This window comes from Mixophyes fleayi, chromosome 1 (assembly GCF_038048845.1).
Source record: "Mixophyes fleayi isolate aMixFle1 chromosome 1, aMixFle1.hap1, whole genome shotgun sequence".
In the NCBI taxonomy this organism is placed as follows: domain Eukaryota; kingdom Metazoa; phylum Chordata; class Amphibia; order Anura; family Limnodynastidae; genus Mixophyes; species Mixophyes fleayi.
The window spans coordinates 218,578,958-218,600,502 of NC_134402.1; the positions used below are offsets into that span (position 1 = coordinate 218,578,958).

At 39.4% G+C, this 21,545-nt stretch overlaps 1 protein-coding gene across 1 annotated transcript in view; it reads right to left on the reverse strand.

The window, feature by feature from the left end:
- SSBP4 (single stranded DNA binding protein 4) overlaps positions 1-21,545 on the reverse strand; it is a 396,764-nt gene that overhangs the window by 90,489 nt on the left and 284,730 nt on the right. Inside the window, exon 5 of the mRNA XM_075205294.1 lies at positions 13,669-13,758. Within this exon, the coding sequence (XP_075061395.1) occupies positions 13,669-13,758 (90 nt within the window). The remainder of the gene's footprint in view (positions 1-13,668; positions 13,759-21,545) is intronic.

The window sequence follows — 21,545 nt, forward strand, 5'->3', positions numbered from 1 at the left end:
TAGAAGTCTGAAGAGTATTGAGGCTGGGGACAGTTGTAGGGAGCTGTTCGTTTTAATGATTTCGGATGTCCATTTTCTAATTTGAAAATATTTATATAATTATATTAATGGGATACCACATAGATCCTGTATTTTTGGAATGGGAGTAGTGAATCAGCAGAGAATAAATTAGACAAAGTATAAATTCCCATGGAGTACCAGGTTGAGAGGTTTAGATTTGGGATTCGTTTTGTTATGGCACTTAGTGATAAATTACAAGTAGGCGTAACTATTTCTGTATGCAATGCCGCTGTCCTATCCATTATTTTTAAAGAATCAGAAATTGCAGTAAGCCTCAGGTTAGAATTTGGTCTTAATATTTTGGGAGTTCAAATTAAATCTTTAATGGTGTAATCTGTGTGTGAGGCTCTTGCAGGTTAACCCATGGTTTGTGGCTGGCTAGAGTGACCAATCTCTTAGTTGTGTTTGTATACGAGCCTCTTGGTATTTCACCAGATTTGGGATAGTCTCCTTGCTGTTTTGTTAGAATCATCCAATTGTATGCTAACTGTGAGTTTTCATTTCCAAATATATGTAGACATTACTTTATAGAGTTTATCCATTAACTTTGGTAATAACATAATTTTGAACGCTGCTAGGGGGCCTAACCAGGAGACCTCGTAGTTAACCTAGGCATTTGTTAATTTAGTAAGTTTTAGGATTATTAGGGTGACCTCAAATATTTCTTCATTAATGACTGGAATTTCAATGCCCAAATAAGAGAGTCATTTTTCCATATATAATGAAATTTCATTTCAAGCTTGGTTAAGTTAGTTGTATTGATATTAAGTGGGAGAACTTCAGGTTTGGTGGTATTTATTTTATACAGAGAGGCTCTAATAAGGGGTCTAGAATGTCATGAAGAGTCAAGAATAAAGTCTCAGGATTAGTCACAAATAACAGGACATCATCCACGAAAACATAACTTGAGTGAGGTTTCTTTCAGCATAACACCAATAAATCTGCAGGTATAAATGAATTTATTGATAGGCCCTGCATACTCTCAGCCTGTATACTTTTGTTGCTTTGCCACAAATATCTTGAGTGTTTCACTGATTTTGATGACTAACTACACTTTTTACCCACACTTCAAAGCATTTTAGAACACTAAAATAGAGATGCTGTTCGTATTATCTTCTGACTGAAATATTTGTCTTCCTTTGGCCAAGATTTGGATCATGGAAGGTAAACTAAATGGGAATCTTTCATAAAAAAGTGCTCTGGTTTTATTAATTAATAAAGACTATGCCCTAACACACTTCCTCCTGAAACCAAAATCACAAGCCTGTTAAGTCTCCTGTTATTTTTAAAAGGTTCCCAAATTTTACTCCTTTTTCCAGTCTTATAATTATATCCCCAAAATCTAGTATTCATGAGACTGAGAAACGGGGATGTAAATTGCTCCCACCTACAGCCACTTCAGCTGTGTCCGGAAGCAGTCATACCCAATAGATGGCTCCAAAACCTCTTGTGGATAGGTCTTGTCATTTACAAATCCGGTGAAGGCTGACTATTGGGTTTGACAGATTACTGGAACATCTCCAGCTTGCCGAGAAATATTGTGGTATCTCTGCTAAATTAACTATTGGGGTTTGCATTATTTCACCATCAGGGTCTAAATTGTGTCACTATTAGTGATGTGGGGTCTGTATGGTGTATAGATTTCAGAGTCTGTATTGTAAATCCACTAGTACCCCTCCCCCCCCCCCCCAAATGGTACATATTGTAAAGCACCATTCGGAGGGGGAGGGGGGGCTGTTACAGTGCATAGCTAACATACATTGGGATTTGTAAGTATACTATAGCAATTTGGGAATCTGAATTATGCAGTGGTCTCTAGAATAATGTCAGCATTGTACAGCAGTCACTAGTATTGTAAATCAGTCACTAAGATGCTCTTTGTATTATTTATTGTTCAAAATAATATGTATTCTTCTCTTACTGTATTCTGGTCACAACAATACTCTGTTTTGCATATTGGTCACTACAATGCTCTCTATATTGCACAGCGGTCACTAAAATGCTCTCTGTATTGTATATTGGCCAATAGAATGCTTCCTGTCTTGTACATTAAACATGAAAACGCTCTCTGTATTGTAAAGTGGTCACTAAAATACTCTCTGTATTGGATATTGGCCACTGGAATGCTTTTTGTCTTGTATATTGGGTATGAGAACACTCGCTCTATTGTATATTGGTCCATAGATTTCTCTCTTTGAAATAAAATGTTCTTTTATTATTTATATATAAGTCATCTATTGCGTAAAGCATTCGATAAACCACACCTACAGTTTTTAATCACACCAACCCATTAACGTGCCTCTCGGTCATGTTAGGCATGCCAAGTGGACATCTCTGAAGTCAATGTTTTCAGAATATATGGGAGTTCAAGCAATGGCTGTGTTTCCCCGGACCACAATCAGATGAAGTACAATCCCTCATTTTTTTCAGAAGGAGAGAGGAGAGAGAGAGAGAGGGAGAGAGGGAGAGAGGTAGAGAGGGAGAGAGGGAGGAGAGAGAAAATACTAGGAGTAACCAACCCTACCCCCTCTCCTTCATATTCACAGCTCAGATTTATGGCCAGCTGCACTGCTAACTGGAGATAGAAAAAAAAAAATAAGATGGAAGAAGAGGCCCAGGCACTTATAGTGGGGTAATGTGTCAGATTATATATTCAACATGTAATATAGATCATACAGTTTCTGGGATCACATTTTCAGTATATTTAGAAAGCTGACATATAGCTGAATTTTGAAGATCCTTTAATAAAAACACACACACTCTAATACCTGTCTGTCCATGCAGCATATCCAAGCTACTAAACTACAGCAGATACAATTTTAAATTGACATAATGAAAAAATGGGTCAAGATTATGTGTGTATGTTTTTGGACTGAACACATTACCATTCCCTTGTTAGCTGTAACACAGTAGGTGGTACACAAGCATACTGGGTACAAAAACACAATCTAGATTATGAGGCACTATCCCAATACCTTGGTCCCTTTGAGCAGATTTGCAGGAGACAGAGGAGCATTAACAACTCCCAGTCATCTAGAGGACATTTGCAGCATTTACTATAGTTTATTTAACCTATACATTATATTATTTACTTTGGTAAAAATGTAAAATATAGATATATCTAATTGATCGTTTCAAAATAATCACTATGCCCAAGTTTTCTTTTTGTGAAATGTAAAATCACTGGTGTTTCTTTGTGGTACACTGTTAACAGCCAGACCGAGCTGACCAGGGTAAAAAGAAATGTTGTGCAGGATGGTGCATAAGCCACCTCTGGTACTCAAGATTTGATACATTGAATGAGTTAATCACACTGACCCACTCAGGCAATCATATGGTTACAGCTCTGGGCCACCTATAGATCTCAGCTACAATGTCCTTATAATAATCCACCACTTAAGGACCGCAAGAGACAAATAGGAGACAGAAGAAAAGCAAATGTCTTGTATGACTGAAATTTAAATATTGAATTAAAATAATAATGTAGAAGTTCAACATTCTAGAATTAGCATTTAACCTCTTGCTCCACTCATTAACACCTCCACTGTGTTATGGGAAAAGAACACATTGCACAGCAAAATTTGCTCTCTATCTAAAAGCCTACTGTCCCAGTTCTTGTGAAGCTCAGACAAGCACTGTCTGATAATCCTGTTTGGAGAGGTCTCCTGCTCGCTGATATATACCCTTTGGGATACAAGAGGGCTTAGCACTGCTTGATTTAGACTACATGGCCAGTGTTTAAATGCTTCACTTGCTGAGGAAAAAAACACAGCTTAATACAGCTGTCTTGAATCCTGTCAAACAGCATTTGAGCAATGTGAGCCTGGACACAACAAGAATACAGTGAGAATTGAGAAGGTAAATAAAGGTTGTAACATTCCCATATGTGATAAATTAAGTGAGTTCAGCAAAATCACAACATTCAGATTCATGGTCATATGGAGCTTAACATCTTTGTTGCACAATAACTGAAAATGATTTCTAATTAAAAAATACACATAATAGTTTTAGCTATATTTTGCTTAATTATTATGTCCCTCCTGCCTCTGAAGAGCTTTTAATCAGACTGTATTCCTTCATGGATGTCACTATAAACAGTGATACTGAATAAGGAGAGGATTCATAAAAATGTTTTAATTAAATTAGTACATTGAAAGATTGTTATATAACATTTTACAAAAGACCTTTAAATAGCATAATTTACGTGGTTTATTTCAATCTCTCATATTAAGCTCAGATTTTGTTTATTTAAAATGTAAATGATAATTTACTGCAATAATTAAACAATTTTTCAGATGATACTAATTTATCTATTTGTATATGCTTGTCTGCAATATTGTAATAAATATACAGCTTTAGATTTCTAGCCTTTTTTTGTATTTTTCACTAAGGCTCTCTTATCATGAAGGGAGAAAACTTAATTTTCATTGCCCTCGGATGAGGCACAGATCAGGTCAGCTATGTAACAAAGTTACAATTGTATTGGGGCAATTACAAGTCAATAAACCTATGTATTTTGTAAATTTGGTGGTCAAATTGTGCAGATTGGTGGGCTGCCCAAAATACTAGTTTACGATGCCCAGTCATGGTTAGCTAAGTATCATAGATACAGCTGTCTTTTTTTCCACCAGAAATGATATAAATGAAACCAATTTTTTTTTTTTTTATCATTCTTAGCGATTGTGAAAGTCAATACATGTAGCAATTTACCCAGTGTGTGTCCTGATTAAAAGCACAGTCATAGAAGACTTAATAGCCAGATTGCCTGGACTTAAATGTGGCTGTGTTTCTGCACGGTGGGTGAGACAATTGAGGTAAGTGTGCATAGTAGACATTTCCATTAAGATGTCACTCTTCTAAATGTTTCTGAAGACTGTAAAATGGACATAACACTAAACTATGCCCCAATCACTTCCATTCACAACTACTGTAACTTCCTAGTAATTCTATTAAATCCTATTAACCAAACCAAACCATTTTGAATGTGGATTCCAGATACTTTACCTTCGCAGTACTGTCTGTTCCCTCCAGGACTCAATATAAAACTCTGGTTTCTCACTACAAAGCCCTCCACAGTTCTGCAACCTAACATCTCATCTCTAGTCTGTAATCCTCCCCAATTATGCTCTGTGTCCCAGTACCACTCACTGATAGTGTGTGGCCCATCCGCAAAAACAGCAAAGAGAACCTGGCTGATCATACTATTGCAGGAAAACGTGCAGCATGGCACCCCCTGCATACTGAGACACAGCAAGCATGTAGGCCCCCTCCTAGGAAGAACCAGCCCCTACCACCACCCCTGGTTAGAGGACGTTAGAGTAATATCCAAGCAGTTTATGGCTGCATGGGCTTGCTGGGACCAGCAGTGTCACATAAAAATACCTTTTTTACTTTAAAAATATATTACTCCATTTCCCACCAGCCAGGTGTGCTAGGGCTGTTTTTCCTTTCTGGGCATGTTGTTTTGCAGGACAATTTTGGAATTCAGAACCGGGCAGGGGCTGTGTCCCTCTATGCCAAAGGGACCCCAATGCTGCAGGTTTCCCTATTATAGTGTGTCCAGCCCAGCCTGTGAAAGCCACACAGTGCTTTCTTTTCTTTTTTTTTAAATTATTCATTAAAACAGCAGTAAACATCATAAAGTTGGTGAATACTGATGTCTCTAGTATGTAAACATATCATGATGCACTGAAAATGTGTTGTCACACAACAACTTTAAATGACGCCCTACCTGTTTATTATGCCTAATTAGAATAACCCCTATCATTCAATGTATTAAGCATGCCATGAAAACAGGTTTCTTCACAAAATCTTATAAAATTCCCCATTTTGATAGTAATGGGTCTATTTAACAAGACCACTGAGTTATGAATATGTTCTAACGCTGCAATAAGATAGAAAATTTTCTTTTGTACAGTTTACCAAAAAAATGTCACCAGGGCAGGCGAGTGATGCTCAGCTCCCTGGAGGCTCTGGCTGGCAGCAGTAAGAGGATCCTACCGCTTGCCAGGTCAGTGCAGGGTTTTACTGAGACATGGGCAGCGGCTCCTCCTACATTGTCTCGTGCCTTTGAAGATTTGCATGAGATTGGAGAACATTCAGGTTTCTTCACATAATGGTAGACTTAGATCTTCCCCACTTGTGCCATCATTATAAAATGATCTTCCTGACCACTTATGTTATTTATATTCAATATAGATGTATAATACATAAAGTGGTTTAGTTTCCCTCTGACATCACAGCCATTATAAGGAGTACAACACTGTAGAAATGGCAGCCAGACACACAGTGGATCCAGGTGACACTATAATAAGGGCATTTCATTTTTTTCAGACACTTATAGTACCTGGAATAAATTTGGAATAGTTTTCTCAAAACTAGATGTGTTCAAAAATAACACTTCAACGACACTGTTATTATTGTTCCAGACTGTTTTTTACATCCAACAAAAATGTCTTTTTTTTTTTTACTACAAGAGTAGTATCTGTTGCAATCTTTATCACATTATTGTCAGGGCTTTTTGCGATTTTGAGGGCGGTTATATAATAGTTGTCTATCTGGATTTGTATCACGTGATAACAAATAGACTCAATTGAAGACAGAATGTAAGCACTGACATGGAATAAGGGATTATTTATTAAATCACATCATTCATTTTTCATGCTAATATCTTCTACAGCGTATGTAGCTGTGTGTGCAATCATTCTGAGCCAGGAAACACTGTTCTAGACAGGATAAATTTCCCAAAAGTTTGATGATGTTGTCAAAGCTTATACACATCATCATCATCATCATCATCATTTATTTATATAGCGCCAACATATTCCGTAGCGCTTTACAATTGGGGACAAACATAATAAACTAATAAACAAACTGGGTAAAACAGACAAAGAGGTGAGAACTCTTCATACCGTTCATAATATACTGTATATATATATATATATATATATATATATATATATATATATATATATATATATATATATATATATATATACTATAGGACAATTATGTTGCTATTGATTAATGTTCCATTATATACACTATGCACTGTATGATGAAATATTGTAACAAAGGGCGGCATTTATCTGACCAGATGCAAAGAAAACATACAAGCAGAGTAAGACATTGCCACAGTTATGCACCTATATTCAGGTTAAACCAAGTAAAGACTTATGTGTAGTATAAAGTTGGTTAACTTACATGATTTGAAGGCTGCTTTCTCTCAGCAAACAGACAGGTTGTGTCTGTTAGTCAAACAGAGCCAGTGATGGGCATTTTCTCTTAAAGAGAAGGTGGGTGTGTCACCTGTCCATCAAGCTAAGGCTGGGGGAGGAGTATCAGGTATAAAAGCTTGTTTGTGTCATTTGTTCACTGAGACCAGCGCTGGGAAAGCTGGCTGGTCCTGAGAGAGAGCTGGTCTATGTATAGCTAGCGTTTAGGGTCTCCATAATTGCTGTGAAAGTATACGGTGTAAAAACATTTACCATCCTGACAATAAAGCTACATAAAAAGGAAGAAGTTGTTCGCGTGTGCTTCTGCAGTAGCGGGCTCTTGCCACAAGTGGTGTCAGGAGTGGGATACTCCGGGAAGTAAGTTTCCGCTACCCAACCCGCGCAGACGTCAACATGGAGGAAGTACTGAGAACCCTCGTGAATGTGGCCGCTGCGCAAAAACAGCAGCAAGCTCGGATGCTACGAGGCTCTTTAGAGAAGAGTTAAGCCAGGTGAGGCATGACAGAAATGAACCACTTGGTCCTGTTCTCCAGAAAATGTTGCCAGGTGATGACATAGAAGCATATCTGGTGTCCTTTGAGAGACTTACAAAAAGGGTAAAATGGCCTCCTAAAGATTGGGCTGAGAGGCTAGCGCCATATCTGACTGGTGAAGCTCAGCGAGCTTATATGGATCTAGATGAGGAATGGGCCTCTGATTATCTGTGCCTAAAGTCTGAGATATTGGCTCGCATTGGAGTTTCCGGGCCAGGCCGAGCCCAGTGCTACCACCAATGGCACTATGATAAAGAAAAACCGGTCAGAGCGCAAGTGGCTGAGCTTTCTAAAATTTTAAAGAAATGGCGGCAGCCTGAGGAGAATTCGCCTTCTCGGATTATTGAAGTTCTGGCGATAGATCACTGCATCCGGGGGCTGAACCGCGATTTGCAAAGGTGGGTTCTGCAATCAGACCCACAAACTTATGAAGAGCTTGCCACCATGGTAGAAAGGTTTTGTGCGCTACAACAAATGACTAAAGAACCTGCATTTGTGCCAAAGCCGCTGCCACGCCAAAAGGCAGGCTTGACAATCCTTGCTACAGGGCCCAATGGCAAAACTGCTACGGACAGTGGGCCAGGTGCAAAGCTGTCTAATCTGAAGTGTTTTGAATGTGGTGAGCCAGGCCACTTTAAGGCAGAGTGTCCTAAACTACCGGAACCCATGGACTGTTCCGTGGCACACATTGGGCCTGCTTTTCCAAGCTGCTTTACCATGAGTCCCACATCAGGAAGTCCTTGTTTGTTCCGGGTGACTGTGCTAATCAACCAAAACCTTGTTCTAGCCTTGGTTGACTCGGGGAGTGAACTCTCATTGGTTTCCAGCTCTGCCTTACCCGAAACCATAACTTCTCGGTTGCCCAAGGTGAAGGTTCTTTGCGTAGATGGCACGAAAGAGGAGTATGAAAGAACAATACTACCAGTCACACTCAAAGACAAAACTGTTATGGTGGTAGCTGCCATAGCACCTAAACTCCCATATCCACTCATTTTGGGGCAACTGATGCAACGGTCGGAAGCCCGGTCTTAAAGGAACCGCCTAAGAATCCACAACATCTGGACATCGATCTTTGGGAACCACCAAACTGGAATGCCATCCTGGGAGACACAGCAGGAGTTCCACAAAAGCATCCACCTGCGGGGAAACATGGACAGTCCAAACTAGCATTGGTCGTTTATGTCGCAGATGAGCCCACCCCGCCTGTCAGTGAGGATACGGACTGGTCCGCAATACCAATTTTGTTTCCTCTGCAGGACTTTGCTCGAGACCAACTTAATGATGCCACTTTGGAACATGCCTTTAAAAGTGTGACTGAGGTAAATGGGGTAGCGAAAGCCGCCCAGCCTGCAGAAGGTATACCATATTTTATTGTTAAAAATAATTTCTTGTACAGAGTTGCTACTGTACAGGGGGAAAAAGTAGAACAACTAATGGTTCCTCAGGTCCATGTACCCCTAGTGTTAAAAGCAGCACATACACATGTCTGTGGGGGACATCTAGGGGAGGATAAAACACGGGAACGAGTTCTGCTTAGGTTTTACTGGCCCGGTGTACACATGGCAGTGAAAAAGTATTGCCGGTCCTGTCCCATTTGTCAGAGAACCTGTCCCAAACCCATGTACAGGGCACCTCTCATTCCAATACCAATAGTACAAGTTCCATTTGAACGGATAGCCATGGACCTTGTGGGGCCACTGGAAAAATCTGCACGTGGGCACCAATATATACTAGTGGTGCTTGACTATGCAACCAGGTATCCAGAGGCAATTCCCCTACGAAACATAAAGTTCAGCATCATAGCTAAGGAACTTGTATTGATGTTTACACGCTTGGGAATACCCAAAGAAATTCTCACAGATCAGGGTACTCCATTCATGTCTAAACTGATGAAGGACATTTGCCAGTTGCTAGGGGTTACGGCGCTTTACACCTCTGTATACCATCCACAAACAGATGGCTTGGTGGAATGCTTTAACCGCACATTAAAGCACATGCTCAGGAAAGCAGTGGCTCAAGAAAAAAAAGATTGGGACACTCTTATTCCCTATTTGATGTTTGCCATCCATGAGGTACCTCAAGCATCAACAGGGTTTAGTCCCTTTGAGTTATTGTTTGGGAGACAGCCCAGGGGTATCTTGGATATGTTAAAAGAAGGGTGGGAGCAGCAAGGTCCCAGGGAGCTAAATCTGGTCCAATTTGTGTCCCAAATGTATGAGAGGCTTGGAAAGATAGGGCCCATTGTGCAGCAACATGTAAAGGAGGCTCAGGAACGACAGAAAAAAAGTTATGATAATAGTGCAGTTGTTCGATCTTTCAAGCCTGGGGACAAGGTCCTAGTCCTGGTTCCCACCCAGGAAAGCAAACTTTTCGCCCATTGGCAGGGTCCATATGAAGTTCTAGAGGCTGTCGGTCCTGTCAATTACAGAGTCTGCCAGTTAAGTAGGAAAAGGGAGGAGCAAATATATCATGTTAACCTCCTTAAACCTTGGCATGATGAGGAAACCTCTCCTCAGGTAGTGAGTACTGCCATTGAAAAGTCTGAAGTGCCCATAGAGCCAGCTTTGTCCATTCAGCAGAGACAACAGACTAAAGAAATGATTCGCTGGAACAGGGATGTATTCTCTTCCATTCCTGGGCGCACTACCTTAATCAAACACGACATTGTCACTGCGCCAGGAGTCATTGTAAAGCAGAAGCCGTATCGTATTCCAGAAGCCAGACGGGTGGACGTGAGAAAGGAGGTCGAGAAGGTGCTCCAGTTAGATGTGATTGAAGAGTCCACTAGTGAGTGGAATAGTCCCATTGTGCTTGTCCCGAAACCCAATGGGACAATTAGGTTCTGCAATGACTTTAGGTGCCTAAACAGTATGTCGCAGTTTGATGCCTATCCGATGCCACGTGTGGATGAACAAGTGGAAAATCTTGCTGGTAGCAATTATTTAACAACCCTTGATCTAACAAAAGGTTATTGGCAAGTTCCCCTGACTTTCACGGCCAAGCCAAAGACTGCATTTTCCACCCCTGATGGTCTCTATCAATATAAAGTCCTACTCTTTGGGTTGCATGGGGCACCTGCCACCTTCCAAAGGGCCATGAATAAATTGCTACGACCTCACACAGCTTATGCAGCTGCTTACTTGGACGATATAGTGATTTATACCCTAGACTGGGGATCACATTTAGCCAAAGGTGAGGCGGTCTTAGCTTCATTAAGGTCAGCAGGGTTAACAGCTAACCCAGAGACATGTGCCATAGCCATGAGAAAAGCCAAATATTTGGGGTACGTTGTTGGTCGAGGGCGTGTAAAACCCCAGCTAGACAAAGTGGAGAGAGTCAAAAATTGGGCAAGACCACAAAAAAAGTCGCAGATAAGAACCTTTTTAGGCTTAGTAGGTTACTACAGGCGGTTTGTAAGCCACTTCGCCACTAGAACTGCTCCACTTACGGACATGTTAAAAAAAAGTTGTCCAGATAGATTAACCTGGTCTGATTCTGCAGAAACCGCCTGGTCTGATCTTCGGTTAGCTCTTTGTTCCTCCCCAGTTCTACAAGCACCGGATTTTACCCGGAGGTTCTTCCTCCAAACTGATGCTTCTGGTGTTGGCTTAGGTGCAGTCTTGTCACAGGAAAAGAATGGAGTAGAAAATCCTGTGCTGTACCTAAGTCGTAAGTTACTTCCAAGGGAACAAAAATATGCCACTGTGGAGAAAGAATGTCTCGCCATAAAATGGGCTACAGAAGCTCTGCGCTATTATCTCCTAGGAAGAGAGTTCAGCTTAATAACAGACCATGCACCATTGAGAAGGATGCAAAGCAACCGGGTGGTAAATGCCAAGGTAACCCGCTGGTTCTTGGCACTACAACCTTTCAAGTTCTCAGTAGAACATAGACCTGGGATTCTGCACAAGAATGCAGATGCATTGTCACGAAAATATGCGCTCCTCACGAAGTCCACGTCCCCCTACTTGGAGACGCTAGGTGGAGGGATATGTAACAAAGGGAGGCATTTATCTGACAAGATGCAAAGAAAATATACAAGCAGAGTAAGACATTGGCGCAGTTATGCACCTAGATTCAGGTTAAACCAAGTAAAGACTTATGTGTAGTTTAAAGTTGGTTAACTTACATGATTTGAAGGCTGCTTTCTCTCAGCAAACAGACAGTGTGTGTCTGTTAGTCAAACAGAGCCAGTGATGGGCATTTTCTCTTAAAGAGAAGGTGGGTGTGTCACCTGTCCATCAAGCTAAGGCTGGGGGAGGAGTATCAGGTATAAAAGCTTGTTTGTGTCATTTGTTCACTGAGACCAACGCTGGGAAAGCTGGCTGGACCTGGGAGAGCTGGTCTATGTATAGCTAGCGTTTAGGGTCTCCATAATTGCTGTGAAAGTACACGGTGTCAAAACATTTACCATCCTGACAATAAAGCTACGTAAAAAGGAAGAAGTTGTTCGCGTGTGCTTCTGCAGTAGCGGGCTCTTGCCACAATATCTAAATATATATTCTATGGAATTACAAACACTTGCTCTGCATGGGGCGGACTATTTTTTGTTAATTGCTAATCATGCCAGCTCCATGGGCTGGATGCACTCATTTAAAATCCAAGCGTTTGGAAATCCTGAATTTGCCTCGGTATGTCAGGGGTTGTGACCACGCACCTAACATTGACAGTCATGCCCCCTTCTGAAGGAGATATGGGTGTGCCCTGACTTAGGAAATATGAATGTTAGGAGGTATATGAATACTGGCCAGCTCTACTTTACACTGAATTTAGTGGTGATTATACCACCTTCACAACTCTAAATCAGGTTGTGCTTTTTACATATTCTCTTCTGTAGTACATCATTTTCCAGGTACAAGCTTTTAATCAGCTCCTGTAGGTTTTTATTCTCTATATTGAGGACAGAAGTTTTTAGTGCTCTTTGCTGTAGGCTTACAGTAACAGTATTGTGAAGGACAGGTGATAAAGGGTGAGTTTACTTAGTAAGTAGTATAACTAGCAATAGGAGAAAGCCCCTAGGGACTCTTCCTATTTATCAACCCCCCCCCTCCGGCCAATAGTGCAGACTATTCCCGGCTCTCACCAGTGGTAGCTTTCATTAGGGACCTCCTGTGATGCACATGTAATAACAAAGACTTTCAACCTTTTATACTGATGTTAACAGTGCAAAAGAAACATATTGTAATGTGTGACTGACAGCTGGAATAACTTCAATGTCCACATTAAACAATATGCATCTTTGGTCACTGCAATGGACTGGGAAGGTCTGTATGGTCCATTTTCTGTTTATTTTTAGGTCAATGTAAACAAGACTATTAGACATGAATGGTCAACTACCGGCCATCAGTTCCCTTATATGCTCAGAGCAGAAAGTGATATCACCATACTTACAACAGACACCTGGAAAACATATATTTCTTCCACAAACAATGTATTACATTCTATGCTGGGACAGAACAATGGAAGAATGGAAATGTTTTAGGAATGTGAGAAAAGTACAATAAATATGTGCGCGTTAAATGGGCTATACCGATACAGTGCACAGCTATACAATTAACACACTATTAAATTATTATAATGCTAATAATAAAGCTAATATTATTATTAGCAGTAATAATAATAATAAAAATAAGCACTGTTATAACATCACCGGAATCAGTGGCGGTATATAAATAAATGGTGATGAGAATGATGATGACCATTGCCTATGGTAACATGCATTTTTTACTGGCTAATACAAATAATTACTTTGTCATCAAGGGCATGTGTGTTAGAAGTCCAGATCATTAATATAACATATAGGAACACACAATACTGTATGGGTACAGAAGAATTGTTACCTGAAAGAACCCTGGTGGCATGGGTCCTCCTGGCATTCCATCATTTGGAGGCATGTTGCCCATCACAGGACTGGGAGCAGCAGCTGCACTCTGAGGCAAACACAGAAAAAATGTAGATATTAACATGATAGCACAGTACAAGTTCTCAATGATAAAACATATAATGTTACGATTAGGAATGGAACAATTTACTGGTATCTTGGCATCTGATAACTACAGAAAAACTAACTTCAGGTTTCCTTTATATTAAGTGGACAGGTGGACAATGTATGGGTGGTTTACAATGAATTATTTATAAGCCAGTGGAAACTATGAAAGTTTAAGGGAAATGTTTTTCAATATGAAAGAAGACCAAGGGACAGGGTTGATTTGAACAATTCTGTTTTAGATATACAAAATGACAAAATAACAACAACAACAACTAAAAATACATAGCTAACTGTCAAACATGGTGAAATATATTAAATTCAAAGTCTTACTACTGCAGCCTTTTCAGGAAAATAGACAGGTCTATATGTAGGTCCAAACAACAACATTGACAGGAAAGTGTGGCTCATGTTTTGCATAATGTTATTTCATTTTTGCTTCATTTTTCACAATAATAATAACTTTCATATTGCAAACATTTAACCAGGGGGTCATTTATGGCTAAAATATTTCCATTATTTTTTTTATACATATATTCACACACACACACACACACACAAATATATACATATAATGTATATATACACATATATAAGAGTGAAAGAGAGATAAGGCTGCTACATCCCTCCTGCACAAATCCAAACACTGGTAGACTCATGCTGTTCTGCCCGAGCATGGTGTCCAAATGTCTTATGAAGTGACTTTACATTGTATGTTAAATGTCAGTAACTCAATAACTACCTATGTTGAAGCACCAGCCTTCATTATACTTAGTATTCCTCATTTAATCAAATATTTCCTTAATTTTTGAAGTTACCTGTATATAGCTATAAACCATACAAGAGATACATTAATGTCATGTTTAAGTATTTTTATGCCACAAAAAAAGAAAAAAAAAAAGATGCAAATAAAGTAACCGTATTACTTTGCTACAGGGACCATAGTAAACAAATTCAGCACATTCTCCACCAACATAGTACTGGTGTTACAGTAGCTCATTTAAACTTATATGTATCTGTAATGCAGTGACTAATTGCAGAGTATAACCATTCCCCTAACTCTAGCAATTAATGTCCCCTTTAACATCTGCATCTCTGTTACTCAGACTCTTCTCTAAACTGCGCCCATAGGTCCTCTTTATAGACTTTTCAGTGTCCATTAACAGCTCTGTCATTCCTAACTACTCGCATAAAAAATAACATCCAAATTCATCAGATTATTGCTATCAAACAGTTTTAAATATGCTTATTCTGGTAACTCATGGGTTACAGCAGAGAGATAGGATATTTTATTTAAGCATATCTTTCAGCTGAAGACATCCTCTCCAGGGAAAACCGCTTGGCACAATCCTAAATGCTGAAGGGCGGAAGTGTTTAACCAAAGTTGTGTCTTGTTACTATGACAACAGCTGACTTCCATCCATTTATCAAATCTGGCACAGAAATTGCATTCCCTTAACTGTGTAGTACTATCATTTAATACTGTACAATTCACCCAGTATGAGAGAGCGTGCATGGCAAATGGTGCACTCATAGAAGTGTAGTTTGTACAAAAGTTCTTTGCCAGAATTATTATCCACTGGATTGAGAAGCGCTATCTGTTGAAGGATTCTTATTGTATTTATGTGATTGTATTCAATGAATTTGTACTGGCTTCTGGTGCTTCATGGTGTTATTAACCAATTATAGTGCAGGTAAATTATATTGCAGGCCAATTAATAGGACTTGATATGACAGCACCCAGTGTCGACCAAATCCTGGACTCTAGCAAAAGTGAGCAAGTTGGCACACAAAACAAGACTTGTCCATGAACACACCTTAATATGCAGGGTGTTTCAAATAGATGGACCAGATTTTAAATTGCTGTATCTCTGCAAACACCCCCCCCCCCCTATGAATGAAGCTTTTACCACTTGAAAAGGCAGGGCATAGGGTTTAAATGACTACCGTTAGACGCCTCAGTCGTTCGCAAGATGGCGACCCCACAACAAAAGGCATTTTGCGTTCTGCAATTCAGCAAGACTGAATGCGTAATTGCAGTGCAGCGTGCGTTTCAACAGCATTTTGACATTGATCTGCCAATGCCAAAGATCATTTGTCATTGGTTCCGACACTTTGAGGAAAAAGGCTCTTTATGTAAGGGAAAGAGCACAGGGCAACCATGCAATTCAGAAGAAAACGTGAGAAAAATTGAGGAGAGTTTTCTGCGTAATCGCGCAAGTCCACTTGTCGTGCCATCCGAGAACTTGCAATCTCTTTTACGACTGCCTGCCGTGTGTTGAAGCGATATTTAATCATGAGGCCATTCCAGTTGTAACTGGTACATGCTCTTCTTGCAGATGACAAAGGAAAGTGTGTAGAATGTTGTTATGCGATGTTACAGAACACGGAAGACATGCATGAGCGTGATTCCCCAAAACTGAATGTGTTTTGTGCCGTTACTCAAAGAAAGGTTTATGACCCTTTTTTTTTTTTTGAGGGAAACACAGTTATAGGTCAAACCTATGTTGAAATGCTGCAGAACTGGCTCTTTCCACAACGTAATAAGGATTCCGATTACTTCATTGATCAGTAAGATGGAGCACCACCACATTGGCACCTGCAGGTTCGACGTTTTCTAAACGACACACTGCCTCAACGTTGGATAGGTCGCTTGGGACCCCAAGACTTAGCTCCACATTCTTGGCCCCCAAGATCCCCAGACATTATACCCTGTGACTTTTTCTTGTGGGGATATGTCAAAAACTGTGTTTTTGTGCCACCATTAGCGACTAATCTGAATGACCTCAAAAACAAAATCACGGCATCGGTGAATTCACTGGAAGAAGACACTCTGATAGGCGTGTAGGACGCATTTAACTATTGTCTCAATGTTGTCCGTACAGCAGGTGGAGGGCACATAGAGAATTTATAAAATGGTTAGTAAAATTTGATAACCCCTTAAACATGCAACTTTCTGTGTAATTGTAACATGTTGCTTTGAAATTTGATCCGTCTTTTTGAAATGTATAATAATAGAAAATGTCATACGTTCATTAAACTGGCAGGATTTGCTTCTCCCTTACTGCCAACACACAGGAACATTTTAAAAGGGAAAAAATGCAGGTAGCCCAGTGACCCAGCCCAAGGTAGCCCACTGTGGACACGGCCCAGGGGGTAGATACCCCCCAGCCCAGTCAGTCCCTGCATGTCTTAGACATAGCTCATTTTCTTTCTGTTATGATTAGGAAGCAGGTGCTGCACAGCCAAGACAATGAATAAAATAAACTCTGCATAATGAAAAAAAAAGGATTTATTCACAGATGTTTTGGAGCACTTTTATCAGAGAAAAGTGGAAAAACCAGGGAGGATGTAAAGATCAGAGCAGAGATCAGGCCCAAATTTAGCCTAATGATCAATCAGCCTCTAGTTAAGCCACTGCTAGGAGTTAGGTTGCTCGGACTTAGATTCAAGGCTATGATTTAAACTTGGGATCAAGCACAGATTTTAGGCTATTATAATGGCTATATAATAACTAAAAATTAGGATCAGGACCAGTAGTAGAATTAAGCCATGGCTGAACTTAGCACATGTTTATTCTTTATGTTTTATACTTGAGGTCTTCAAATAAACTTGGTCAAGTAACGCGCTTGACCACTTGTTACAAATAGGAGAAAAAGTCTTTCTAAATGAGGACACATTTATTTAAGATGCTAGGAAACAAACAGGTCTGTTTAACTCTGGTCACTGCAGTCCCCATAGACTTTTATGGGGTCTAGAATGTGATCCAATTTAACAAGCTTTGCTTTCACATCTCAGATGGCGTTAGCTTACCTGACCCTATATTGTCTACTGAAGCCAGAATGGCTTTGCATGATCCCCTGCCTGGTGAAATCCTATACACATGCGTGAAAAATTGCATATTGCATCACAGTGCAGTGCACTGGCTTAATAAATAGATTACATAATATTTGTTTATATAAATACAGTCATGTATGGTTCACTGTACATGTGAACCTTATATTGACATGTTGTAGAGAAGAGTGAGCTGTGTCGTTTTACCTTAACCTAATGTCGGTAGAGCTCTAGTTAATTAGATTATTATTCAAAAGTTGTTGTCCCTGCTTGCTACAATTTATTTGTGAATTGGCCATACCACACCTTACCAAGTCAATGACTTGGAACAATAAGCAAGTTACCAGCTAATTATGTAACAGTATACCTAATATATCTGTAGGTCCTGTCACTATTGTGGCAGGTCCTACGTACAGCCCAGCTTAAAAAAACAAAAAACTAATGACGACTGCCTTCAGTTTTTATCTAGTTACACACTCTTATAAAATGAATGGCAGAATACAAAGGGAAACTTCTTAATGATTTTATGAGTGACCAGAAATCTGAAATTAAAGTAATTGATAGAATACAGTTAAAATCTCAGACCTGTTCAATGTTTCAAAAAAAATAACAATTCTGGAATAGTTTCACTTTAAAGTAACAAAAACAGACCAGTAGATGTATATTACAAAAAATATGCAGAATGAAGTAAAGCCAATTATGTTGAGCTGCAGTTAAAAATGTGTTCCCTAACCTTGAGAATGTTTGCAGGTGTGAGGCTATAAGGACTGTTGTACATGTCATAAGTGTGCAATACACTAGTGTAGGCAAAAGGAGTGGTGCACTGTTACATAATAAAACACAAGACATAAAAAAACCCCAGAGGTATGTGGAAGGGCACAGGAGAAAGTTCATAAGGAAAAAGCAGGAAAAATAAATATATGGGGGGATGGAGGGGGGCAGGAAGATATCACCAATATGTTTGAGAAAAAGTTACAACATTGGTATCTGAGTGTGTATTATAAGTAACTGGAGGTGCACTTATGTTTGTTGTTTCCAAGCAGTTCTGGAAATCATGGGGTTAAGCTGCTTAAAATTCAGATATTGCCTCACTGCCGTCATTGCTCCTCTATCACCTCCTTCTCTGCTTCCACATCGCATCGGCCAAGGGAGAAAAGTACCTTGCTCAGCAAAGCCTCCTGCATATCAATGAGCTTAGCCTAGGCAGACAGAGGGGGAGAGCACTGGGTAAGGTGGTGGAGGAGAAAGAGAACGGTGGGGGGAGAGAACACAAGATAGTGAGTGGGGGAGCTAGGAGCAAAGAGTTGAGGGGGTAGGATAGAACTGTGAGACATTGAATGAAAGAGTTTTTTGGGGCTTGGTGGGGTGACAATACTACATGGAGGAGGTAAAGAATGATTTCAATCTGTTAAGCAAGTTAAGAATTAGGGATTGGAGAAAAGGAATGAGAATGTAAAAAATAAAACAAAGGAAAAATGTAATGTCTATTTGCCACCGAGCAATTGTGACATTTCTAACACCACCAAATATATTTCTTAGAAGAAAATGTATTTCAATTCCTAGCACGTTTATATATAATTGCATACATACATAAGTAAATTAATCTGTGTTCTTATTCTATACACAGTACAGTATATGTTAGCAGCTATGCCTGTAAATTGTAGCTGCATGCTAATGCTGATAGGGGACACTGAGAATAGCACAGAAACCTAGCATGGATGGACAATTTGAAGATACACTGCAAACAATCAAGGCATCATTTCTTATTAACTCAATGCTCATTTCTATCTCAAGGCGAAATAAAACAATACCAAGTTTTTCAGTGATACCACACACATACTGCAAATGTCTAAGCAACTTCTATATGTAAGTCCAAAATAATGACAGAAAGAACTAATTATTAATGAAGCGTGTATACATACAAAAATGCCTACTCTTAATGTAGCCATGACAGCACTGCCAATTTTGAGAGAGAACATCAGTGGTACGAACAGTCAGAAACTAGTGCTGTTGAAAAAATATGGAAACAGGTAAAAATAATCAACTTAGAATTTTTTTGTGTTTAGCTATATGTAATTTGGAGGAGGCAGCCACTGAGTGTAGTTCTGGAAGCACGAATACACTGAAGAGTTTAGTTTGGAATGTCACATTCCTGTGACCCTTACCGAGCACTATTTTTTCTATGTTCCAATAACCGAATAGGTAGAGAATTTATATTAAAATTTGAAAAATATTTAGGAATATGGCTAATACGCCTCTTAAAACAGAGATGGGCATGGAGGCAAAACCAAAAATAGTATGTGCCAATAATATCCTGGGTGATTTGTTCCTTAGCTCAAAATAACTGTACATATGTTCCCATAGAAATAATTTAATGTGTCTATTTATTAAAGGGATATAAGCCCTAAATCCTGCGAAAAGGAAATTTTTCACAGGATTTAGGGCTTCTCCCTATTTATCAAAGTACCTGGCCAGTTAAGGTTATTGCCTGCTCTCACAGGCCGGTAGCCATCACCGTGGCCCCCTGATATGCTTGCCCATGCAAATAGTAAGCCTATTTACCAAGGACAGCAGTGGTATTTTTTATATTTTTAACGTTAATTATTTTTTTTTGTAGAACCTGGAACTGGATGCTCAAGTCCAAAAAGATTTTAGAAAATCTAGTTATTGGAGGGGTATTAATAAACAGAACCCTAAATGTTAAAGCGCTACGGAATATGTTGGTGCTATATAAATAAATGATGATGATGATGATGTTATTGTCACACAGCGATTATTTCTCTAGCGATGCTCTGGTAGATGCTACTGACAGATTTTTTGAAGAGTGGATAAAATGCTATTAGAAAATGCTGTTATATGGAAATCTGTGATATCTGACAATTATCTGCCACACAGAGCGTATATGCTGCTGTCAGGCAGCGATTTAAAGCTACTTTTTTCTCATTGAATCTAGAACCTTAAATTCACCAGAAAAATACTCAATATTTAGAGAAGCGATTTTCAGCAGAGGAAAATCGCTGCATTAAAAATCGCTCACGGAAATAAACTCAACGATTTTCCGCTGTAGAAAACAGCAGCTGAAAAATTGCCAATGTGACGCTACCTTTAAACTTTACAGAAACAGCAAAGGGCTATCAGGCTCAAATAACAGAATAATATGCCATAATATATTTCTTTAAACATCAAACACACTTCAGAAAGATGTAAGCAGTGTACAAATGCAGAGAAAAGATTACTTTCAATGGGTTAGGTTTGCTGCCCCAAAAATAAGGAGTTATGTGCATGCATTATTTCAACAGAGCACCAACAGGGTTAAACATCCATCTTTTTTTAAATCCATTTTATACTGTCCCTTGAACTTTTATGGTCTGCTGTAGACAAAGTTTGCTTGGCTCAGAAACCAAGATTTATTTGAAGTGATGGCTGGCGGAAAACACACTGCCAATATCTGTTTCCAATATTGCTAATGAAAGCCAGGCATGTAAGGAGTTACAATAGACGCTGCTTCAACAGGGTGTGTCTACGCCAAGACGCACTGCTAATGATATGCGGGGAGCAACTTTTTCTCAGGGAGATGAGAGAAAAGCATTTCTTTCTCAGATACAGCAAGTTAAAAAGGTTGTAATGCAATGTTAGCAGCAACACACTGTTCGTTATGGTACATCTAGTACGTAGAGAACATAGGGCCTGATTAATTAAGGATATTAAATGAAGAGGTATCTTATTTCAGTCTCCTGGACAAAACCATGTTACAATGCAAGGGGTGCAAACTACTTTTCTGTTTTGCACATAAGTTAAATACTGACTGTTTTTTCATGTAGCACACAAATATCAACTTTAAATTTCAGTGTACAAATAAGTATTTGTGTGCTACATGAAAAAACTGTCAGTATTTAA